At 33.6% G+C, this 22,715-nt stretch overlaps 1 protein-coding gene and 1 pseudogene across 1 annotated transcript; one reads left to right on the plus strand and one right to left on the minus strand.

Moving 5' to 3' along the window:
• The first annotated feature begins 8,251 nt into the window (after positions 1–8,251).
• LOC136063456 (desiccation-related protein PCC13-62-like) lies at positions 8,252–12,182 on the plus strand (annotated as a pseudogene).
• Positions 12,183–18,482: 6,300 nt separating this feature from the next.
• LOC112031686 (ferritin-like catalase Nec2) lies at positions 18,483–22,195 on the minus strand. Its single transcript, XM_065763884.1, has 4 exons — positions 22,184–22,195; positions 20,159–20,383; positions 19,233–19,446; positions 18,483–18,640 (listed from the first exon to the last, which is right to left on the minus strand). The coding sequence occupies exons 1-4, from the start codon at positions 22,193–22,195 to the stop codon at positions 18,483–18,485; spliced, it is 609 nt and encodes a 202-aa protein (XP_065619956.1).
• Between the last annotated feature and the right edge of the window lie 520 nt (positions 22,196–22,715).

Consider the following 22,715-nt stretch of genomic DNA (forward strand, 5'->3'; position numbering starts at 1 on the left):
ATGCATACATCTTTTAATATTCAATAAAATGCTCATTACGTAAATATTGAAACTTGGATAACAGCATAATGAATGATTTAATGAATAAACCATACTAAAAAAATATAGAATCTGAAATGAGAAAGCAAGTTTTCCATGTTAAATTAATGTTTGTTCCAGACAATACAAAAGTTAAAATATTGGCGAGTGTTATTACGTCAACCATTTTTTTGAATTCAATGTTGATACTGCTCAACTAGGCACCGAATTCAACTCCTTGTTTGATCAGATTGTTTAACAATACAAACCTACATTGGATAAACATTGACTTAAGTTATCCAATGTGATTGTCCTAGGAAAGACACAATATTATTTGCTCAAAAAAAGAGGAAAGACACAATATTAATATTAAAGAATAAAGGAATGGTAAAATAGAGAGAGAGATGTGAATAGTATAATTTCCTAGAATTAAGACAATGAGCTTGTTGGGTAGAAATGTAGAATGCCTTTTACTGTGAGTTATTATACCCAAACACCAAGGAAAAGAGAGCAGTAGAGAAAAACCAGACAATTCACCGTCAAATAAGCCAATGTTAGTTGGAATAATTCTACAATAGTAGAGTTTTTTTTCCCCCTTTATTTAATGTTAGATGGAAATGGGATTATATTCTCTCTAAAAGCCAGCTAGATCTTGACTTTGAGAATCAAACAGCAAGAGCTTCATTGTAAGATCATCATTTATTTACTACTATAGGAGTATTAATGCTTTATTTTTCACATAATAAGGAGTCGCACAAATACGTTCAAGTTATGATCTACCATTCATGCAAGAAAAGAGAATATAACTCTTAGAGTACTGAATATTTTCTTACAATTTGAGGACCCATCGTCTTAAATTAAAGGAAGTTCAAATTTTATATTTTTGAGTGTCAACTTGATGGATAACATGGGGGCCCAAAAATACACTAAGAAACTAAGAAAATAAAACAAGATTAGATGGGAATGCTCTCTTAGTGTGTCTGCCTCTACCATATTAATTAAATGAAGGGCTTGAAATAGTGCTTTTTTTTTCTTATTTTAACCTACATATGTGACAAAAGATATTCCTACATACGTATCCAACCCATTCACCTATATATGTTACAAAAGATTTTGCCACTAATTAATTGAATAAAAAGTGCACTAAACAATGCCTAATCTCAGCAGAATTAGCAAGCCACCGACAGAACAAAAACCTAACTCCCTACCCAGTAAAGACTAGCAGAATCTCGAATTAGTCTATTGATATCTATAACTTGTTTATTAATTACAATTATCTTCCTTAATTTTTCCTTTACATTAATATACAACCATTTTTTATAATCGGTTGAAGATTTTGCTTGTCCCACATCCAATCTCTCCCTACTTACCCACCAACATATAGAAACACAAAGTGTTCCATGAATATCAAATCATTTCCTTTTGGATATTTGGTGCCACTTTGATACATTCTTTACGTTATTCATATTAAAAATATCCTGGACTTTGTTATTGCAATCTTGTGAGAATACATTGCCTTCAAGAATATGCAGTGCTATATATAGATGTCACCTCCATAAGGATCGTTATCTTGCTAGCTATGACACAATAGGCACTTAATAATTAATGGTGTATTTTGATCGAGAGAAAAACCAATATTTTTTTTTAATTATAAAAATACTTCTAAGTGGAAATTTCAGTTTTGGACTCAGTCCATGGTTTTAACATTTGGTACACATCCTCTTTTGAAGTAAAAAAAAAAATCGTACCAGTAGCTCTGCATTAGGTTAGTGTAAAGTCCTATTTCTTATACTAGTATATCTTGTGATCGCGATAGATTCTTTTCTTGTTTTGGAAATGAATAAGTTATAGATCTAAAGCAAGAGCACAAGCAAAGTCTTGAGCCTATCACTTCAAGTCTTGTAAGTCTATTATCATTTTTTTTTTGGATTCCAAATTAGTGGGTTTTGAGTAGGTCAAAATGATGCAACTCATTAGTAATACGGTTACGGCTACTTGCATTATTATTATTATTATTATTATTATTTGAGAATCATGCAACCGTTGATCGTTAATGCAACTAATACTAGGAAATATTTTTTAAAAGATTATGACCAAGTGCGGAACAAGAATTTTATGAATGGGTAGCCAAAATAATAACGAATATAGAAATTGAACCAATTTAATAACATTAAACAAGAAATATGAAGAGTTTTGGGGGGGGGGGGGGGGGGGGGGGGCTTAACCTTTTTTTTTTTTTTTTTTGAAAATTTTAGGTAAATTTAGGGGTAATAACATTTACATGCATTGAAGAGTTTATCACTAATAGTGTGTTTGGAAGTTTAGAGGAATAGGAAAGTAAAGAATTCAGGGAGATGAGAGGAGGAGAGGAATGCTTACCCTTTCACCTTATTTAGATTTTTATAAACTAATTAGGGACCAAAAGTCTCATAAATCAATTGACACATATTGGTGTTTCCAACAAAAATATTGGTTTAAATCCCACTACCTCAACTATCCCCAAAAAAATTAAGGGGAAGAATAGAAAAATGTAAGAAAGATAGAAATGTGAAATAACAGAAAATGTCTCAATTTTTCCAAATGTGAGGTCAGTAAAAAGTATGGAAAAGTGAAAAGCTAAAATATATATATATATATATACACACACACTAATCACTAACCCATGTGATACACGGGAATAGCTATTGGATGAGTTTTAGAATTTAAAAAATATATATATATATATATATATATATTGTTTTATTATTATTTTTTATGGGAATGAATAAGAGACATAATATTGTGCCTGCGTTTGAATAGCAAGTTTTGCTGCTCAAAGTAAAGTTGCATTTTACCTTTCTTTTCTTTCTTTTCTTTTTTTTTTTTTTTCACTTTGTTGACTTTGGGGTGACAAAATTTACTGTGCGTGAACAGTATACGCACTGTTCACGCACTGTTCATACAATATTTAATATTAAAAGTGAGTCCCACAACACTATTCACATATTTAAAAATTATTTTACTACAGTGTTTTCAGCAACAATCAGTTTTTATCAACTTTCAGCAACCATAAGTGCTATCCAAACGGACCCTGTGTCTCTAGTTTAGTTTGTGTTGTATATGTAGGTATGTATGTACAAGATAGGTTGTAATATATATATCAAAATATACATATTGAAAGGTTATAACCATTCAAATTGGATATACCAAAAGGTGTTTATAGAACAAAAAAATGTTTGTTGAACAAAAAGGTGTCTGTTGAACGAAAAGGTATCTATTGAATAAAATGTGCATATTAAATGATCATAATCCTTTGGGTATAAATAGTTGTCATATTTATTTGATAACTTCTTATTCATCTTTCTTAGAAACAAAAAAAAAATATATATATATATATATATATATGGATATTTTCCAAAATTGCTATTTGTAATTTTTGTTTATTTTACTAAATAGTAAAAACTTCTAAGAATAGGTACGCACTTCTCTTTTTATAATTTATGTTTTCCATTCCCCGTGATCCTGTCCACTAATCACAAATATTTCTTTTCATTTTATATATACCATAGGCATATAGACACATAAACGCCGAAAAATATGGGAAAAGAACTTCCCTGTCGCACCAATCCAACCTAATCATTTTTTCGGAATTTTTTTTTTTTTTATCTTGTCCCACATTTAATGTTTTTTACCCATTTCACTATTGAAGTATCTTAAGTTTTTTGCTTATCTCATAAATGAACATAAATCATAATAGTAGTTAAATGAATACTGAAATGCCATTTTTTTTTACACCATTCCAGAAAATAGGAAACATTACAAGAGGTTTGTATTAATTGTTTATTCTTTTAGATAGGATGAAACTTTTTTCTTTTTTCTTTTTTAGAATCAAACTTTTTTATTTTTTATTTTTAAAATCAGATAGGATGAAGCTAAATTCAANGACGGCTAGGGTGACCATTTCTAGATCAGAGGGCTCCTCGAGGAACAGAAATCCATCCTCAGTCACAGTAATTTTCTGAAGCCGAGGATCGTTCGCTTGGATCACGTGCTTCGGAACCGGGAATGATTTCTGAACAGGAGTATACCCCAAGATTTTGTGGGCGGCTCTAACTTGATGGTCGTCCTCGTTCACAAAAACTGACGCCCTCAGTACCTTCTGCAAATCCTCCCTGTTGACCAGGTGGAAGTGGTGCTTAAAAGCGTGCGGGTCTGCAGGGAAAAAACACCTCCACGTTAATAACAAAACAAAAAAAAAAAAAAAGGGAAAAAACAAGAGAACTTGAACCCCCTCCTACTCCCACTGCCCCACCTGGTATTCCCTCCATTGTTGGGTAGTGAAGGCCATCGTGCCACTCCCCGGACACGATAAGGAAATCCTCATTCAGCCCCTTGCTGGACTCAGGAAGGCACTGGATGAGCCGTACCCTGTCATCCCTTGTCTTCAAGTAATAGGACTTGCCCTTAAGGAGTTGAAGGTTGTAGCACCAGTTCACATCATGGTGGGTCAACCTTCGCCCCATCTTCTCGTTCAGGGTATCCACACAGCCCAAAATCCTAAAGACGTTTATGGTGCACTGGGTGGGGGCTAACCGAAAGTGCGTGAGGTAGCCCCTCATCATCGGCCCCATGGGGATCCTCATTCCCCCTTCAAGGAAGGCGATAATAGGAATCACTACCTCGCCTTCCTGTCTTTGAAAGAGCCAATCCCCATCCTCACAGTACCTCAGACCTACATTGCTAGGGATCTCATAGTCGGCGATGAATTTCTCCATCGCTTCCTCAGTGTAGACGTATTTCTTAAACCTACCCATCCCAATTGACGCCTAAAGGAACTAAGAAAGAACAGGTGAAGGAGAAGAAGGGGTAAAGAGGAAGAGAGCTCAGAGAGGGATAGAGCGACTTACTGGAAAGAGGAGGAGCTCCTCGAACAGGCTTTTTATGCTGGAGATGTAAGTGAGAGTGTGGCTGAACTTAAGAAGGACGCGTGAGAATTCTTGATTGCAAATAAGAAACAGGAAGAAGTAGTTCGAATGGGTATTTCTACCCTAAATTGAAGAGCCATGTGAGTTTTTCCGCCCATAAATGCGAGACAAACCTCCACCGTTGGATTTGTAATGCCTCGTTAGACGTGGGGAGCACAGAGCCACCTGAATTTAATGATGGGCACGTTACACGCTCCGAAACATCAGCAACGCGCCTTGGGCAGATGAATAGACCCTAGTGCTGACGAGGAGTAAGGCTTAACTGGGCACGGAGCAGGCCCGAGGATGTCAAAATCCTTCTCCCTACCCGAGGATGCATGCAGCAAGATTTTGAGGGGCTATTGTGGGGCCAGAAAATCAGGCAGCCTCGGCCCACCTCAAACCAGGCCCAGAGGCCCGCGCTGAGGATGCATGTGGGGTCCGAGGATGAAAGCGCGGTGTCCGGCCCCCAAGGAATATATCCGAGGACAACCCCGCCCTTGGACATCCGAGATCTCGGAAGTACCCGAGTACCACTCCACCAAAGGGGGAGTCTTCTTGAATATCCGAGGAGGAGAGGGGCAAATGCCACGCGTTGGCGACGGGAGCACGGTAAGGGAGCAAGTCTCAGGCGAGCTATCACCTCCACATTGAATGCCCTCAACTAACGTCCTGGCCGCATTAATGAGGATAGGACTCTTGAACAGTGCTGTCTTGGGTGCTGCAACCCATGAGGGGAATGGGGATGTGGCTGATGGGACAGGCTCTCAAGTGGTGGTCTGACTGATCAACGAATGGAGGGTTAGGATCAGTTTAGAGAGAGGTATATAATGTAAGGAGTCCCTCTTGAAAGCCAAAGGAAAAGAATCGGCATTAAGGAGGAGGGTAGCGACTTGTGTTCTCGAGACCTTTGTAATCAATCTTAAAAGAAATAATAAGAAGGCCAATCCTCGGAGGACAAGTCCGAGGAGCATCATTGTGCACCCCCATTTCACTTTTAGGTTGATAAACTCTCATGCAACCATGCAGGGCAGTTGTATCCCTTGCTAGGGCCTAGTTCTTAAGCCCGCTCTCTATAAATTCATTAAAGGGCAAGCTGGGTTTGAGGCCCACTCTTGCAACCTGAAGAAGTGTCCCAAATCCGGTCCCTACAGAAAGTATATTACATAGTTTAATAATTGTAGATGGCTTGGTCGGAATGTACAAATTATTTTATAATATTTTTACAAATTGTTGATTTGACAAATTTTTACTAGCTTTTATTTGAATCCAACATTGTTATCTCTTTTTTATTTATCAATAACCACTTAACACATTACTAGTTTTTAAAAAAAATTGTACTCAACACATTACTAGTTTTTTAAAAAAATTGTAAAATAATTTTGTACTTTTAACATTTTCAATATAACTGTGGGAATAAAAGCACAAAATTCACGTATTGGGCCTTAGGCCCTATATGAGGATGGCGGTCCGTCTGAGAAGGACTAAATAATTGGAAAAGACCCCGGAATGGAAAATCACATAAGGAAGTGATAAAGAAATATCGTCCGAGGAGATTATCCTTCTTGGATATAAAGAGTACTGGTCAAGTAAATACCTAGGCGGCTTGGGCAATCTTCCAGGAAGTTCCAACGATAAGGATGAACTTCATACATGTATAAAGATAATAAGAACAGAGAAATATCTAAGGAAAAAGCTACTATCACTGTATTAAATGCACTGTAGCAGCTTTTCTGGCTGCATTGATGTGGAGAAGACCCCTAAATAGTACAGCCTCAGCTACCACCACTCATGGAGAACTAAAGAAGATACCTGATGGGACATATACTCAAGTGAATACTTAGATGAAGAACAAGTGTGCGATGAAGATAGAACAAAGAAAGCTATATAAATGTAAAAGACCTCTTATGAGAGGGGGATTGAAAAAGAGAAAGAAAAAGAGAGAAGGAAGGTTTACTGTAGTTCTAAGAATTATATAAACAAAAGTTTGTCTCCTCGGGCAACAATTTATTCAAGTTTCAAGTTTGTTCTTGCAATTATTTATTTGTTGAACCTTTGTTAGACGTTGTTTAGTTCACTATCAGCCTAGCACTTTCACCCACTCTCTACAAATTCATTGTATTGAGCTTGTTGGGCTCATATTCCACATCTCTTGGGTTTGGGTTACCAATATAGAGTCATAGACCCTACAATAACTTTGAAACTTAAAATTGTTCTAAGAATTTTTGTTAAAGAGCTTTTGAATTATAGGTTTGGGCTTAAGTCGGTTCAGCTAGGAACCAATTCTAATACGAGAAGGATTAATATTTGAGAGAGTTGAGAAGGATTAATGTTTAATACATATATTTACACTATAAAAGTTGCAGGTTGCCTCCGCTCACTACCATCACAAATCATAGTACTAGCTTTTCCTTGAAGAAAGAAGAATAAAACATACTAGTAGTTAAAAGTAATTTAGTTTATTAAGTAAACAAACATTAATGGTTGAGAAGAATGAAAAAAGTTTCAAATCTAGTCGTATTTTTGTAAAAAAACAAGGGCGAATTCATCAACGAAACAATCATAGTCCTAGCCGTTATGAGAAAATTTTTCCTTTCAATTAGGACTTAGGTATTTTGTTTTTATTTTTATGGGAATTAGGACTTAGAATTAGAGTATACTTTATTTAAAAAAAAAGAAAAAAAGAATTAGTGTATGCTATTTTAACAACAGTAATATAGCTGCCCAGTTTGTAATGAAATATCAATGATCCAGACAAAGAAGGCATATTTGTATTAAATTTCATTGTGTCAATTTTTCATTTAAAAACAAGTTTAACTTTTTTTCATCGAATTAACATTCTGATTTTTTTTGCCATTGAATAGTTATTTTTAAGAGTGTTCTTTCTTATTACCTTTCATCACTCCCGTAGCCCATCCTACACAACCCAAAATACAATTAAAAAAAAAAAACCTATAGCCCACCAACACCAGATCGGAAACCCCAACCTTAAAAAAAATACCAGATCAGAAACACCAGATAATCACCAGATCGGAAATATCAGAAACCCCAGATCGGAAACACCACCACCACCTTGAAAAAAAAAAAAAAAAAACCCCACAACAACCCAAAAAATAACCACCACAACCACCCAATAATCACCGCCACAACCAGCAAATTGCCGCCACAACCACAGTACCACTGTCACAACTAACCCATAACCCACCACATTCACAAACCTCAAAACCCATCCCAAATCAAACAAACCCAAAAGCAAAACCCACCACTGCAGGCCGATTGACAAAGATACGATGGTGGGAGGTCCGATGATGTGGGGAGGTTTTCGGCGTGGCTGGAGGAAGACATGGCAAGGTTGGCGGCGTGGAGTGGAGAACAACGCGGCAAAGGCGGCGGCTAGGAGTGGTGATAGCAGCGGTGGGCTAAGGAAAGAGGATGATGGGCTGAGGAAGAGAGTGAGAGAGAGACAGAGAGAGAGTGAAAAAGAGTCAAAACGGGAAGAGATAAATGGGTGGGGAGAGAAAAAATATTAATAAAATTTTTTACCAGTTTTGTCTTTACAGTGCCAAGTTTAGAATTGCACTGAAGCACAATGTCATTTCTTTTAGCATTTGACACATCTCATGAATCAAGTATTTTGATATTTGGTGTGTCAAATGCTAAAAATATAGCATTTGACATACTTGATGAAGATGCTCTAACAATAACAACAATGGCAAAAAAAACCTTAGTCATCAATGACAACAAGGATTGGTGTCCGATTCTCAGTTGAATCGGATGGTCTGGTCTGATTTTTAAAATCATAGTCGTGTATGAAACAAATTAGTGAGCCAATTACAAAAATATGTGAGGTAGCTTAGGAAATTGGACTCATCATCAAATACAATATCATAATAGTTTGATTAATGCTACTATCTAAAGAGTTACATTTTATAACTCCACATCTCCTATATGTCATTTTTAAAGGTATCAAAAGTGTATCCTATGATTCATAATTTTTTAGATCAAGCATATTTTTTGACTGTTGTGCAGATAGCACCCTAGGACTCCAATCAATAACAGTAAATAAGCGGAAATTAAATAACAAGCACACACAAAAACACAAGAATTTACGTGGTTCGGCAAACTGCCTACCTTCACGGAGACGACGGAGAAATTTCACTATAAAAAATAGGGAGATACAATAGTGCACAATAACACTCTCAAGAAACCCAAATCCCAATTACACCCTAGCACTCTCTCACAGAAACAATAAGAATAGAAGCTGGCTCCCTCTCTTTTCTCTATTTTTCTCTCATGCGGCTGCTCACTAGGTTAATTGGAATTCTCTAATTCCACGGCTGCTTCTACATCTCATAACCTAAAATATATTATATATATATATTGCCACCATCACCACTTTACTAATTTCCCTCTTCTTCCTCCCCAAAATTTATTCTTCTGAATTCACCATAGACCATCCACCATATACGTTTTGCAAAAGCAGACGTGGATCTTTTGGAATTTCCTCTAAATTTAGAATTCTTTGAAGCTGAATTCTTTTATATGGTGCTTTGGGTTATGGCTTAGATAAAATTGCTCCAAATCTAACCAAGGGAGGCTCAACACCCCTTGGTGCTAAAAAGGCAAATTTAGATCATTTTACCCAAGATGTTATCCTGCAATTTGCTTACCAAGAAGTTGGACACTTGAGGTTTCTCTTTTAAAATCATTATTCAATTTCTTTTGGGCTTTTTTGTTTGGTTTAATGGCTAATGGGTTCAGTTAGTTTGATTGATAAATATTTTTGGCCTTAAATAAGGATTTGGGTTTGAATACCACCTATATTGAATAGAAACAAATTGATGTCTAACATAATGATAAACAATTATCATAATTATCATAATGTAGATACTATAGATTTTAAATCCTATCATAGTTAGAAATTTTTTTTAAAAATTATCATGGTACTTACTATTAAATTCTTGATGCAGGGCCATTCAAAAAGTCGTTAAAGGATTTCCAAGACCATTATTAGACTTAAGTAAAGAATCATTTGCAAAAACAGTTGATGTTGCAATAGGGAAAAAAGTTGTCCCCACCTTTTGATCCTTATTACAATGGAGTTCACTTCCTCCTTGCATCTTACCTTATTCCTTATGTTGGACTTACTGGCTATGTTGAACAATTCCAAAACTCAAAGCCCCTAGTTCTAGAAGGTTAAACAAGATTTAAACTTGATCCATAGTAATGTTCTACAAAACAAACAGTATCTACAAGGTTGAATTTTATCAACCATCTTGTTGGCTTTATTCTGTGCCAATTTGCTTGTAATTTAGCACTTCGTAACCCTGTATTTAGGTGGCTTCATGTAAGGGTAGCGTCTGAGAGAGTGTGAAGAATTGCTTAACAATGTGCAAAGAAGCAGGACTCGTGACTAGGACTCGCGGCTGACTCGCGACTTGCAAGCCGCCAACTGCAGCACACGTGAGAAGCATACGGGAGGTAAAGGGTCACACCAGCTGTCGCACTATAGGAAAAAAGTCCAAGTTGGCCAGACCGTTAGCTTGCGACTTGAACTCGCGACTTAGACTAGTCGCGAGGCCAAGCCGCCAACTTATCCTATTTGGGAAAAACTGTCTCTTCATATTCCAAACATACACCACTATATATAGACCATACCCATCGAAATGTAGAGAGCTCCTAGAGATAATTTGAGAAAGAAACCCTGGAGAAAATAAGATTGCCTCATCCCTAATCTTCACTAAGAAACTCTTCAAATCCTCTACTCTCTTCCTCTCCATTGATACATTCTTGAGAGGTTATTGATCAAATCCTTTTCTCATCACACCCACGTCTGTGAGAAGGCTTTGGTACTAAAGGAAGTAGTTTGGAAAGAACCTATGGTTATTGGTTGATGCTATGGGTTATAGCGGAATTTGGGAAGTTAAGAAGAAAAAGGTTCAGCGCAACTTGTTGGAGCAGGAGGCTTGGAGGGCTTAGGTACTGGGTAGATTAGGCTTGGAGGTTCTATCGATGTTCATGTATCCCAACTACATTTTCTAGTGGATTATTGACTGCTTGGAGGGCAGCAGAGAGGTTTTACGTTGAGGGCTTCGTTTCCTCTTCGATAACACATTGCGTGTTGTCCTTGTGTTTGCATCTCTCTTCCCTTTATCTTTGCCTTTTATTTTCTGTTGTGGATGTGATTATAATTGGCTAAGAATTGTTTATAAATTCTGTGTTTGGCTTATATTCATGTCTGCACATTAATTGTTTGATAATAAGCTTGAATTGATAATTTGTATTTGGGTCTAAACGTATAGTGTTTACACACATTTTGAACATTATGTATCAATAATCTATTGCTTCTATGCGCGCACTTGTGTGTATATATACACAGTTATATACTACCAATTATTTTTTTTTTTTGGTAGAATAAACTATTTTTTTAGCTAAGAAATAATAAAGCTTTTATTTTATTTTTATTTTTTTTGAGGAAACAGCAAATACTTATTTTTAAACAGGTTCATAATATAATTACATAATCAGAATACTACTACAAAATGACCTAATCTTTGTAGTAGCAGCCTGGGTTATAAGGACTGAAACTCTAACACACACAATTAATGTGGGATAAAACATCCCCCCCCCCCCCCTTTTTTTTGGAAACAGTAATACTTATTATAACCCATAAACAGTTATAAAGCTTGACAAATGAAATTTGTAATTCTTTAATGGTCCATAATCAAGTTATATTTCATATAACTCACGAATAATTTTTTTATTATATTAAAATTTAAAATCCTATCATTGGATTATATATGTTTTCTATATTTTTTAAATGTAACAAGCCCATATTTGGTATCAACTAGATATAATTACTTTTGAATTAAGCAGTATCATTTTTTTCTAACAATTTTAAAGTAAAAAAATTGATTTTAAACATTCATAAATGAGATAATAATTTTATCTCTGATCATCTTTATGTTTTGCATACATATAAGATAAAAGAGACAATGTAATTCAAGTTGTTTAACAGTGGATTTTTCAAATTTAAATTTAATATATGTAGTTATTGAGTAGTGTAATGTTGATAAAGTTACACCAAATCAAACCATTATTCTAACAATGTTGACTTGTATATGTTCAGCTTGTTCAGGCCTTTCAGGCGTGGAATCAGGCCAAGATGCTGTTATTCGAGCATATCTATACGAGCATGCTAAGGAGATAGTGTCACCATAATGGAAAACTGTGGGAGAGATATTGAGGATTGTGTATGGCTTCTGGTGATGAGAAAAAACCCGGTGATTCTACTATCAAAAGGAGGCAATGGTCGCATTGCCAGATCTCATCTACTAATTATAGGCACACACTTATTACAAGAAAATAAGCTTCGGTGTTTTCTGGTTCATTGTTTAAGCTATGTGCCCGTTGCATTAATAATGAATAAAACCACATTCCTCCTATATTTTGTCTATAAACAAATAAAATAACCACTCATTTTGTTTGTATTTAGTCCATAGCCAACTAAACTAACCATCACCCGTTTATGTTTCTTTCTGAAATTATTAAAAGTGCCGTGTAGTAGTATCATATGTATTATATGTAATATATCGTTTGATTCTAAAGATAATTAAATTAAACTAGAATCTAGCCCATGTCCCATGAATGGATCCTAACATATGATATTCAGAATATTTCAGCAAAAAAAAAAAAAAAGAAAAAAAAAAATTGCATATGTGTGCAAGTAGTAGTTAGTGCCATCATTTTTTTTTTTTTTTTGGAAGGCTAATTTTGCTAGCTAGTGGTAGTTTTTTTTTTTTTTTATGCTAATGTTTGTATTTATATATAATCTCTAGATAGTTATATTTAGCAAAATTCCACATGGCTAAGTAACATTATTGTTTATATTTAGAATAATTCCACATGGCTAAGTAACATTATTGATGCTGATGCTGTTGTTTATATTTAGAATAATATGGACATTGTCTTTGCATGGTTAGGTTACTGTTGAATGGGGGGTGATTTGAAAAGGTAAAACTAATTCTGTATTATTTGAGTTGTGAACTTATGATTTATTGATGCTAATGTGGACTTTGTAAGAACCAACTCTAAAAGCTAAATCAGCCCTTGCATCGTATATATAAAATACATAATTTCATAAAGGACATGTATATTCTAGATTCAAATCCTATTAGTAGTAATCTGTTAAAAAAAGAGAAAAAGATGAATTCAAATCCTATTAGTAACAATTTGTTAAAAAGGAGAGAGAGAAAAAGATGGATTCAAATCCTATCAGTAACAATTTGTTAAAAAATAAAGAAAAAGATGGATTCAAATCCTATCAGTAACAATTAGTAACTTTCAGGTCCCATACATGATTTGATGGAACAAGTAGGTCTTTCAGGTCCCATGCATGATTTGATGGAACAAGTAGGTTCTCCATTACGGTATAAGTCTAATAATAACCAATTCTACCATATTCAGTCAAACCTACTAGGTAATAGATTTTGATCTTTTATTTTATTGTTAATTTATGACTTCTTTTAAATGGAACTTAATGGACTTTAGAAATTTGTTCCCATCTTATTGGGACTTAGAGAAATGGACTATAGAAATAAAAATTCTTTTTTTGAGAAACTAGAAATAAAAATTCTTAATAATGTAGTTTCAGATACAAATATACAATGGGAGCACCTAAGTGTAAATGAGCCCTAGGTAAAGGCTTTATGATTATGTGAGAAAAAAAAAAAAGGGAAGCGATCGACTCCTAAAGTGACGCTCCATTTATAAGCTCTAATATTTTTTTTATAAAGAATGTAATTACTAATTAGGCATTTGTGATTGATTAATTTATAACTCAAATGACGGAATAAGGAGAAGGCGTTAATGCACTTTTGATCCCTACATTTTGGGCCGTTTCTCGATTTGGTCCCTAAACTAATTTTGCTCGTAGGTGAGTCCCTTCTTTTTCATAGTTGTTTTTAAAATGGTCCCTGCTGTCAGCCCAATTACAAAAAATGCTGAAGTGGCAAACAAAATACAATGTTAGCATGTTAATTGCTGACATGGCTAATAAAATATTTTATTTGATATTTTTTAAATTCCATGTTAGCATTTTTTGAATTAAAAAAAGCCATGTTAGTTTAATTAAAAAAATAAAAATAATTTATATTTTTCAATTTCAATTTAATTCAAACTAAATTAAAAAAAAAACTTTTAAATCTAATTTTATTATTATTATTATTATTATTATTATTATTGCTTTCATTATTTTTTAGGTAAGAACACAAGAACTTGTTCTTCCCAAATCCAAGAACAATCAAACCCAGAAATTTTAACTCAACAAAGTTACCTTATCTTCTTTTATGCTACTGAAATCATTAATATTGATTTTTAGACTCGGATTGTTTTTAATCCTAACTTCTATTTTAATATGGTTCAACTTTACGCAGCCACGTGGTGAGCACAGAGCGAACTATTCTTTCGCCTTTTACTAAAAAAAAATATGGTTCAACTTTGAAATGTTCAACAAGTCGATTATGGAGATATTAGTAATTGTAATCCAAGATCACATTTTAAGAAAACAATATCTATTTCTTTAGGTTCACAACTTTAACTCTTTCTAGGGGTTTCAAAATCTGAAATTTCAGCATTTGAAATATATGAAAGTGATAACCTTCAAATCTTGAACACTTTTTTTTTTTTCTTCATATATGAATATGTCTACACTAGTGGCGGAGTTAGGATTTTAGTTTAGGGGGGGCAAGGTTTAAAGACGATATTAAACTAAAATAACCTTAAAAAAATTAATCAATATTAATAAGCTAATAAATAAACAATTGTAAATAACTGTAATTGTTATACAAAATTTATTGTAAGTATAAACTATAGTTTATTTTTTCATAACAAATTTAATTTGTTCAATAGTATTTGATGTTTTATATTTTGAAACCGTTGCATAGTCACTAACAATCAAAGTAAAAAAGGTATAGCAATAACCTATAAAATTGAAAACTAAAAAGTCAAGAAGGAGAAAAAATGGATAGTGGAGGTTTGAGAATTTCAATACCATACTGGGACATTAGGTAGTTTATCTTTTCTATAAAAAAAAAAAAAATTAAAAAAAGAGTGTAAAATTTAAGGCCACCATCGTTGCGGTGAAAAAAAAACCCAAAAATAATAATAACGAAGAAGAAGAATAAGAGAAGAAAATTGAGTTAAACAGTGAAGTGTCATATATGGTGATAAGCTATAAATTTGGACAATATAAGAGCTTAATAGAGAAAATATGTATTACTATTATAAGTGGGATGATCTCTGCAACTTTTGTACTTAAATTTTTGCGTGTCAAGATTGTTTTTCTATAACAAGACATTTTGTCTTTTTGAATTCTTTTCCTATGTTGGGCAAAGCATTTAAGAAAGGAACATAAATGCTATAATCTAGGGACTTTTCAGTAGGAGTAGGGGGTGGGGGCAGTTGCCCCCCCTCGCCCCCCACCCCCCTGCGTAAAACATTGGTTTTACGCCATCCAATGGTCCTTTGCCACGTCACCCATCACTTAAATCCCTAACAGAGAAAGAGAAACAAAATGATTTCCAAAAAAAAAAAAAAAAAAGCTCGCGCCGTTTTCCTCTGCTTCACCATGCTGTGTCCTCTGTTGTGACCACGAAACACTCTAAAGTATGTTTGGTTGCCAAGAAACCGAAAAAACAAAAACGAAAAAGAAAAAGAAAATCCTATATTTTTCTAGTTTAACTCAAGAGGATGGGATAAAACCCAACAACAGTAACAACAACAATAATAATACTAAAAAAACACAACAATTCAACACAATAGACTTAAAATTCTTCACTTATTTCCCACCCACATCTTCAATTTTCTTTTCCTCAAGTTTTCTCAGCATCCAAAAAACAACCAAAAAGAAAAAGAAAAAGAAAGACAGTGAAATCAATAAAGACCCACAATTTTTTTCAATACCCAAAAGAGAAAAGAAAGAGAAAAACTCAAAAAGGGTAGGAAAGGAAGGCTAAAAAACCAATGAAGCAGTTGAGTTTGATGTTGGCTTAGGTGCGTTCAGCGAAGAGCTCAGCGCTTTCAAGGTTTTGCTTGATGGCCTAGGAGTAGAGCTCGGCCGCGAGCTCGAAGTGGTCGTCGATGTAGGCCTCCTTGGCCTTAATTTCCAGATCGGATGCCATGGATGGCTTGCACACAGAGAGAGCGAGAGAGAGAGAGAGAGCGAGAGAGAGAGATAGGAAGATACAGAGGAAAGGAAAAGTCTAGAGAAAGAGGAAAGAAAAACAGCGTGATTTTTTTTTTTTTTGGGAAATCGTTCTGTTTTTTAGTGTTGAGTGACGTGGCAAAAGGCTATTGGATGGCGTAAAATAAGTGTTTTACGCCACAGCCTAACCTAATGTTTTTTCATGTGTTAAACCTAACCAATAAACAAGTCAGTGGAAAAAAAGCTCAATGCAAACTAGTTGTAACCCATTTACCGCTTTTATTAATAATAAAAAATCTAGAAACTACAAAAGTTAAAACTTAACACTAGAAGTGAGTAAACTTAGATAATATCGCCAAATCTAAACATACCCACTGGCAGCACAGTCATAGAGAGAGAGAGGGCAAAATTTGCCAAATAATATATTTTTCCAAAAAAATTAGGCACGTGGCATGCATTCAAAGTTATTCAGTAAGTTAGACTGTCTTTGAAAATCGAGTTTGGCAAAATCGACTTTGGGCTGGAAAATAAACGTTATAGTGGCGTTTTTTCCGTGCCTATAGCAGCGTTTATAGAAAACGCCACTATATGGTACCTATAGTGGCGTTTTTACAAACGCCACTAAAAAAAAACGTCACTATAGCGTTTATTTTCCAGCCCAAAGTCGATTTTGCCAAAATCGATTTTCAAAAACAGTCTAATTAACCAATTAACTTTGAACTCATGCTACGCACCTAATTTTTTTGGAAAAATATACCATTTGGCAAATTTTGCCGAGAGAGAGGGAGAAAGAAAGAAAGATACCACTAGAGTTGCGCTGAGGCTAGAGTCGCCAGCCATCTTTGCTGTGGGTTTCCATTCGACTAGAGTTGAGAGGATAACATGAGGCTCACACAATGAATCGTGGTTTTAAGCCAAGCAGTGACAGCACTGTAAGAAGGATTTATTTATTTATTTTAAACGGCTAAAATGCGAAACTGACTTTTTAAGTTTTTTTAGATTTTATTTTAGTTGTATAACTTTATTTTTGTTCATTTTAGTCTTCTTAGTTTCAAATTTATTTAATTAAGACTTTAATATCAACTTTTATTAAATTAAAAAAAAAATCAAAACAATATTTTTCAATCAATTTTTTTAATTTAAAAAATTTGATGAAAAATTTAAAAAATTGAAAAATTAACCACAATATATAAAAAAGATGATGAAAAAGCGTTAATTGAATAAATTTGAAAGTTAGAGGACTGAAATGAACGAAATCAAAGTTAGAGGACTGAAATAAAATCTGAAAAAATCTAGATGGTCAGTTTTGCATTTTACCTTTTTTAAATTTATTTTCAGTTTTTGTTTGAGTAAACAACAACTATTGATAGGTACTATGTCCACAATATTTTCACAACAAATCATAAGCGGTTAGTTGTTATTGGTTCTAACTTGAGCCTACCACTAAAATTACTTTTTATTCCATTAATAACAACTTGTAATAACTACTCATATAAAATTTGTTGTGAAAATATTGTGTATATATCATTTCTCACAACTATTAGCTATAGCTATAAGGAATTTTTTTTTTCCCCGTATTTGGAGGTATCCTAATACATTGAATAGAGTCCTAAACATTTAGTTTTTTATTTTTTTAAATATATATGGAATTTGGAGAGACTTTGTCACCACGGAATGGGCGGGTGTTATTTCTTTTTTAAAATTTGAAAAAGACCAAATGGAATTTTGAATTTGTCACCACGGAATGGGCGGGTGTTATTTCTTTTTTAAAATTTGAAAAAGACCAAATGGAATTTTGAAAGGGAATAATCTGTTTTGAATTTTTTCTCAAAATATTAGGGGGGCCGGCAAGTAATTTTAAAGATCAAATATGGTTTTGTTACTACTATTAGTGAAAATTTTGCAAAGTTAGAGGAGGCCATGGCCCCAACGTGGCTCCGCCTATATAAATGGCATATTTCAAGCTCGACCTGTGCATGCATGCACGCACATAATCTTAGGTTATAATTCATTATAGTTTCAAAGACATTTCTCTTTGAAGCTCACTATTCAAATTAGAATGTTTAAAACCTTTTTTTTTTTTAATGATATCATAGGATTTGAACTAATAACGTCCATTCTATTTGGAATCCACAGAAAGTGCAAGCTTTTGAACAAACTTGATAAAAGCTTAAAATGACAATTTTGTCACATATATATTACTTAATAATAAAGACTCACAAACGTTTTATTCATTATTAATGCAACGGTCACATAGCTTAAACAATGAACTAGAAAAAACCGAAGCTTGTTTTCTTGTAATAAAGTTGTGTGCATAATTAAAGTAGATGAGATCTGGCAATGCGACCATTGCCTCCTTTTGGATAGAATCCACCGGGTTTTTTCTCATCACCAGAGCCATACACAATCCTCAATATCTCTTCTGCGGTCCTGTCAAATGCAACAGAGTCTGCATCTCCAGCAAGCACGTTTCCAGATATTCAAACCCAAATCCTTTATTTAAGCCCAAAAATATTTATCAATCAAATTAACTGGAACCCATTAGCCATTAAACCCAAACAAAAAAGCCAAAAGAAATTGAATAATGATTTTAAAAGAGAAACCTCAAGTGTCCAACTTCTTGGTAAGCAAATTGCAGGATAACGTCTTGGGTAAAATGATCTAAATTTGCCTTTTTAGCACCAAGGGGTGTTGGGCCTCCCTTGGTTAGATTTGGAGCAACTTTATCTAAGCCATAACCCAAAGCGCCATACAAAAAGAATTCAGCTTCAAAGAATTCTAAATTTAGAGGAAATTCCAAAAGATCCACGTCTGCTTTTGCAAAACGTATATGGTGATGGTCTCTGGTGAATTCAGAAGAATAAATTTTGGGGAGGAAGAAGAGGGAGATTAGTAAAGTGGTGATGGTGGCTGTGCTAGTAGCAGTTAGTGCCATCGTTTTTTTTTTTTTTGGTAGGTTATTTTTGCTAGCTAGTGGTAGTTATGTTCTTTTTTTTTTTGGTTTTTTGTTTTTTTGATGCTAATGTTTGCATTTATATATAATCTCTAGATAGTTATATTTAGCAAANCTGATCTTTCCTCAGCACCTTCAGCTAGAGGAACCACAAGGCCTTCATCTTTGTGACCTTGATGTCCAAGCCTATCTCTTAGTTCTGAAAAGCGATTTGTAAACTCTCCCACAGTTATTCCATATGGTGACACTATCTCCTTTGCATGCTCGTATAGGTATGCTCGAATAACAGCATCTTGGCCTGATTCCACGCCTAAAAGGCCTGCAACAAGCTGAACATATACAAGTCTACATTGTTAGAATAATGGTTTGATAATTTTTGGACAAGTAGTAATTTATTATGATATTAAAGTAAGTGTTGTGAATGTACTCCTGTCTCTGTGCTCTACCGATCTACTTCTCAAATAATAAAAAGGGTTCGGTTTACATTAAATTCGGTGTAACTTTTATCAATGTTACACTACTCAATAACTATATATATATATATATTAAATGTAAAATTTTAAAATTCACTGTTAAATAACTTGAATTACATTGTCTCTTTTATCTTATATGTATGCAAAACATAAAGATGATCAAAGATTAATTATTATCTCATTTATGAAATGCTTAAAATTCAATTTTTTTTACTTTAAAAATAGTTAGAAAAAATGATACTGCTAATTAAAAAGTAAATTATATCTAGTTGATACCAAATTTGGCTTGTACATTAAAAATATAGAAAACATATATAATTCAATGATAAGATTTTTAAATTTTTAATATAATAAAAAATTATTAGGTGAGTTATATGAAATATAACTTGATTATGGACCATTAAAGAATTACAAATTTCATTTGTCAAGCTTTATCATTTCCTAGCATAAAAAAATGGCAGTATATGACTGTGTATATATACACACACACATGCGCAAAGAAGCAATAGATTATTGATACTGTCTGTTTGTAGAACATTACTATGGATCAAGTTTAAATCTTGATTACCCTTCTAGAACTAGGGGCTTTGAGTTTTGGAAGTGTTCCAACATAGCCAGTAAGTCCAACATAAGGAATAAGGTAAGATGCAAGGAGGAAGTGAACTCCACTGTAATAAGGATCAAAAGGTGGGGACAACTTTTTCCCTATTGCAGCATCAACTGTTTTTGCAAATGATTCTTTACTTATGTCTAATAATGGTCTTGGAAATCCTTTAACAACTTTTGAATGGCCCTGCAGTCAATCTCTAGATAGTTATATTTAGCAAAATTCAACATGGCTAAGTAACATTATTGTTTATATTTAGAATAATTCCACATGGCTAGAATAATACGATTGTAGATAAGTTAGATTGATGCTGATGCTATTGTTTATATTTAGAATAATATGGCTAGAATAATACGATTGTAGATAAGTTAGATTGATGCTGATGCTATTGTTTATATTTAGAATAATATGGACATTTTCTTTGCATGGTTAGGTGATTTGAAAAGGTAAAACTAATTCTGTATTATTAATTTGAGTTGTGAACTTATGATTTATTGATGCTAATGTGGACTTTGTAAGAACCAACTCTAAAAGCTAAATCAGCCCTTGCATCATATATAAAAAATACATAATTTCATAAAGGACATGTATATTCTAGATTCAAATCCTATTAGTAGTAATCTATTAAAAAAAGAGAAAAAAGATGGATTCAAATCCTATTAGTAACAATTTGTTAAAAAAGAGAGAGAGAGAGAGAGAGAGAGAGAGAGAGAAAGACTATCAGTAACAATTTGTTAAAAAGAGAGAAATATATGAATTCAAATCCTATCAGTAACAATTTGTTAAAAAATAAAGAAAAAGATAGATTCAAATCCTATCAGTAACAATTAGTAACTTTCAGGTCCCATACATGATTTGGTTACCACCAATTGATGGAACAAGTAGGTTCTCCCTTACGGTATAAGTCTAATAATAACCAATTCTACCATATTCAGTCAAACCTACTAGATGATAGATTTTGATATTTTATTTTATTGTTAATTTATGACTTCTTTTAAATGGAATTGAATGGACTTTAGAAGTTTGTTCCCATCTTAATTGGACTTAGAGAAATGGACTTTAGAAATAAAAATTCTTAATAATATAGTATCAGATACAAACATACAATGGGAGCACCTAAGTGTAAATGAGCCCTAGGTAAAGGCTTTATGATTATGTGAGAAAAAAAATAGGAAGCGATCGACTCGTAAGGTAATGCTCCATTTATAAGCTCGGATATTTTGTTATAAAGAATGTAATTACTAATTAGGCATTTGTAATTAATTAATTTATAACTCAAATGATGGAGCAAGGAACTTTTTTTATTTTATTTTTTTAATTTTTTATTTCAAGGTGAAGAGATATATATATATATATATATAGAAAGTATATTACATAGTTTAATAATTGTAGATGGCTTGGCCGGAATGTACAAATTATTTTATAATATTTTTACAAATTGTTGATTTGACAAATTTTTACTAGCTTTTATTTGAATCCAACATTGTTATCTCTTTTTTATTTATCAATAACCACTCAACACATTACTAGTTTTTTAAAAAAATTGTAAAATAATTTTGTACTTTTAACATTTTCAATATAACTGTGGGGATAAAAGTCCAAAATTCACGTATTGGGCCTTAGGCCCTATATGAGGATGGGGGTCCGTCCGAGAAGGACTAAATAATTGGAAAAGACCCCGGAATGAAAAATCACATAAGGAAGTGATAAAGAAATATTGTCTGAGGAGATTATCCTTCTTGGATATAAAGAGTATTGGTCAAGCAAATATCTAGGCGGCTTGGGCAATCTTCCAGGAAGTTCCAACGATAATGATGAACTTCATACATGTATAAAGATAATAAGAATAAAGAAATATCTAAGGAAAAAGCTACTACCACTGCATTAAATGCACTGCAGCAACTTTTCTGACTGCATTTATGTGGAGAAGACCGCTAAACAGTACAGCCTCAGCTACCACCACTCATGGAGAACTAAAGAAGATACCTGATGGGACATATACTCAAGTGAATACTTAGATGAAGAACAAGTGTACGGTGAAGATAGAACAAAGAAAGCTATATAAATGTAAAAGACCTCTCATGAGAGGGGGATTGAAAAAGAGAAAGAAAAAGAGAGAAGGAAGGTTTACTGTAGCTCTAAGAATTATATAAACAAAAGTTTGTCTCCTCGAGCAACAATTTATTCAAGTTTCAAGTTTGTTCTTGCAATTATTTATCTGTTGAACCTTTGTTAGACGTTGTTTAGTTCACTGTCAGCCTAGCTCTTTTACCCACTCTCTACAAATTCATTGTATTGAGCTTGTTGGGCTCATATTTCACATCTCTTGGGTTTGGGTTACCAATATAAACCCTACAATAACTTTGAAACTTAAAATTGTTCTAAGAATTTTTGTTAAAGAGCTTTTGAATTATAGGTTTGGGCTTAAGTCGGTTCAGCTAGGAACCAATTCTAATACGAGAAGGATTAATATTTGAGAGAGTTGAGAAGGATTAATGTTTAATACATAAATTTACAC

This window comes from Quercus suber, unplaced genomic scaffold (genome assembly GCF_002906115.3).
Source record: "Quercus suber isolate HL8 unplaced genomic scaffold, Cork oak 2.0 scaffold_530, whole genome shotgun sequence".
NCBI lineage: Eukaryota > Viridiplantae > Streptophyta > Magnoliopsida > Fagales > Fagaceae > Quercus > Quercus suber.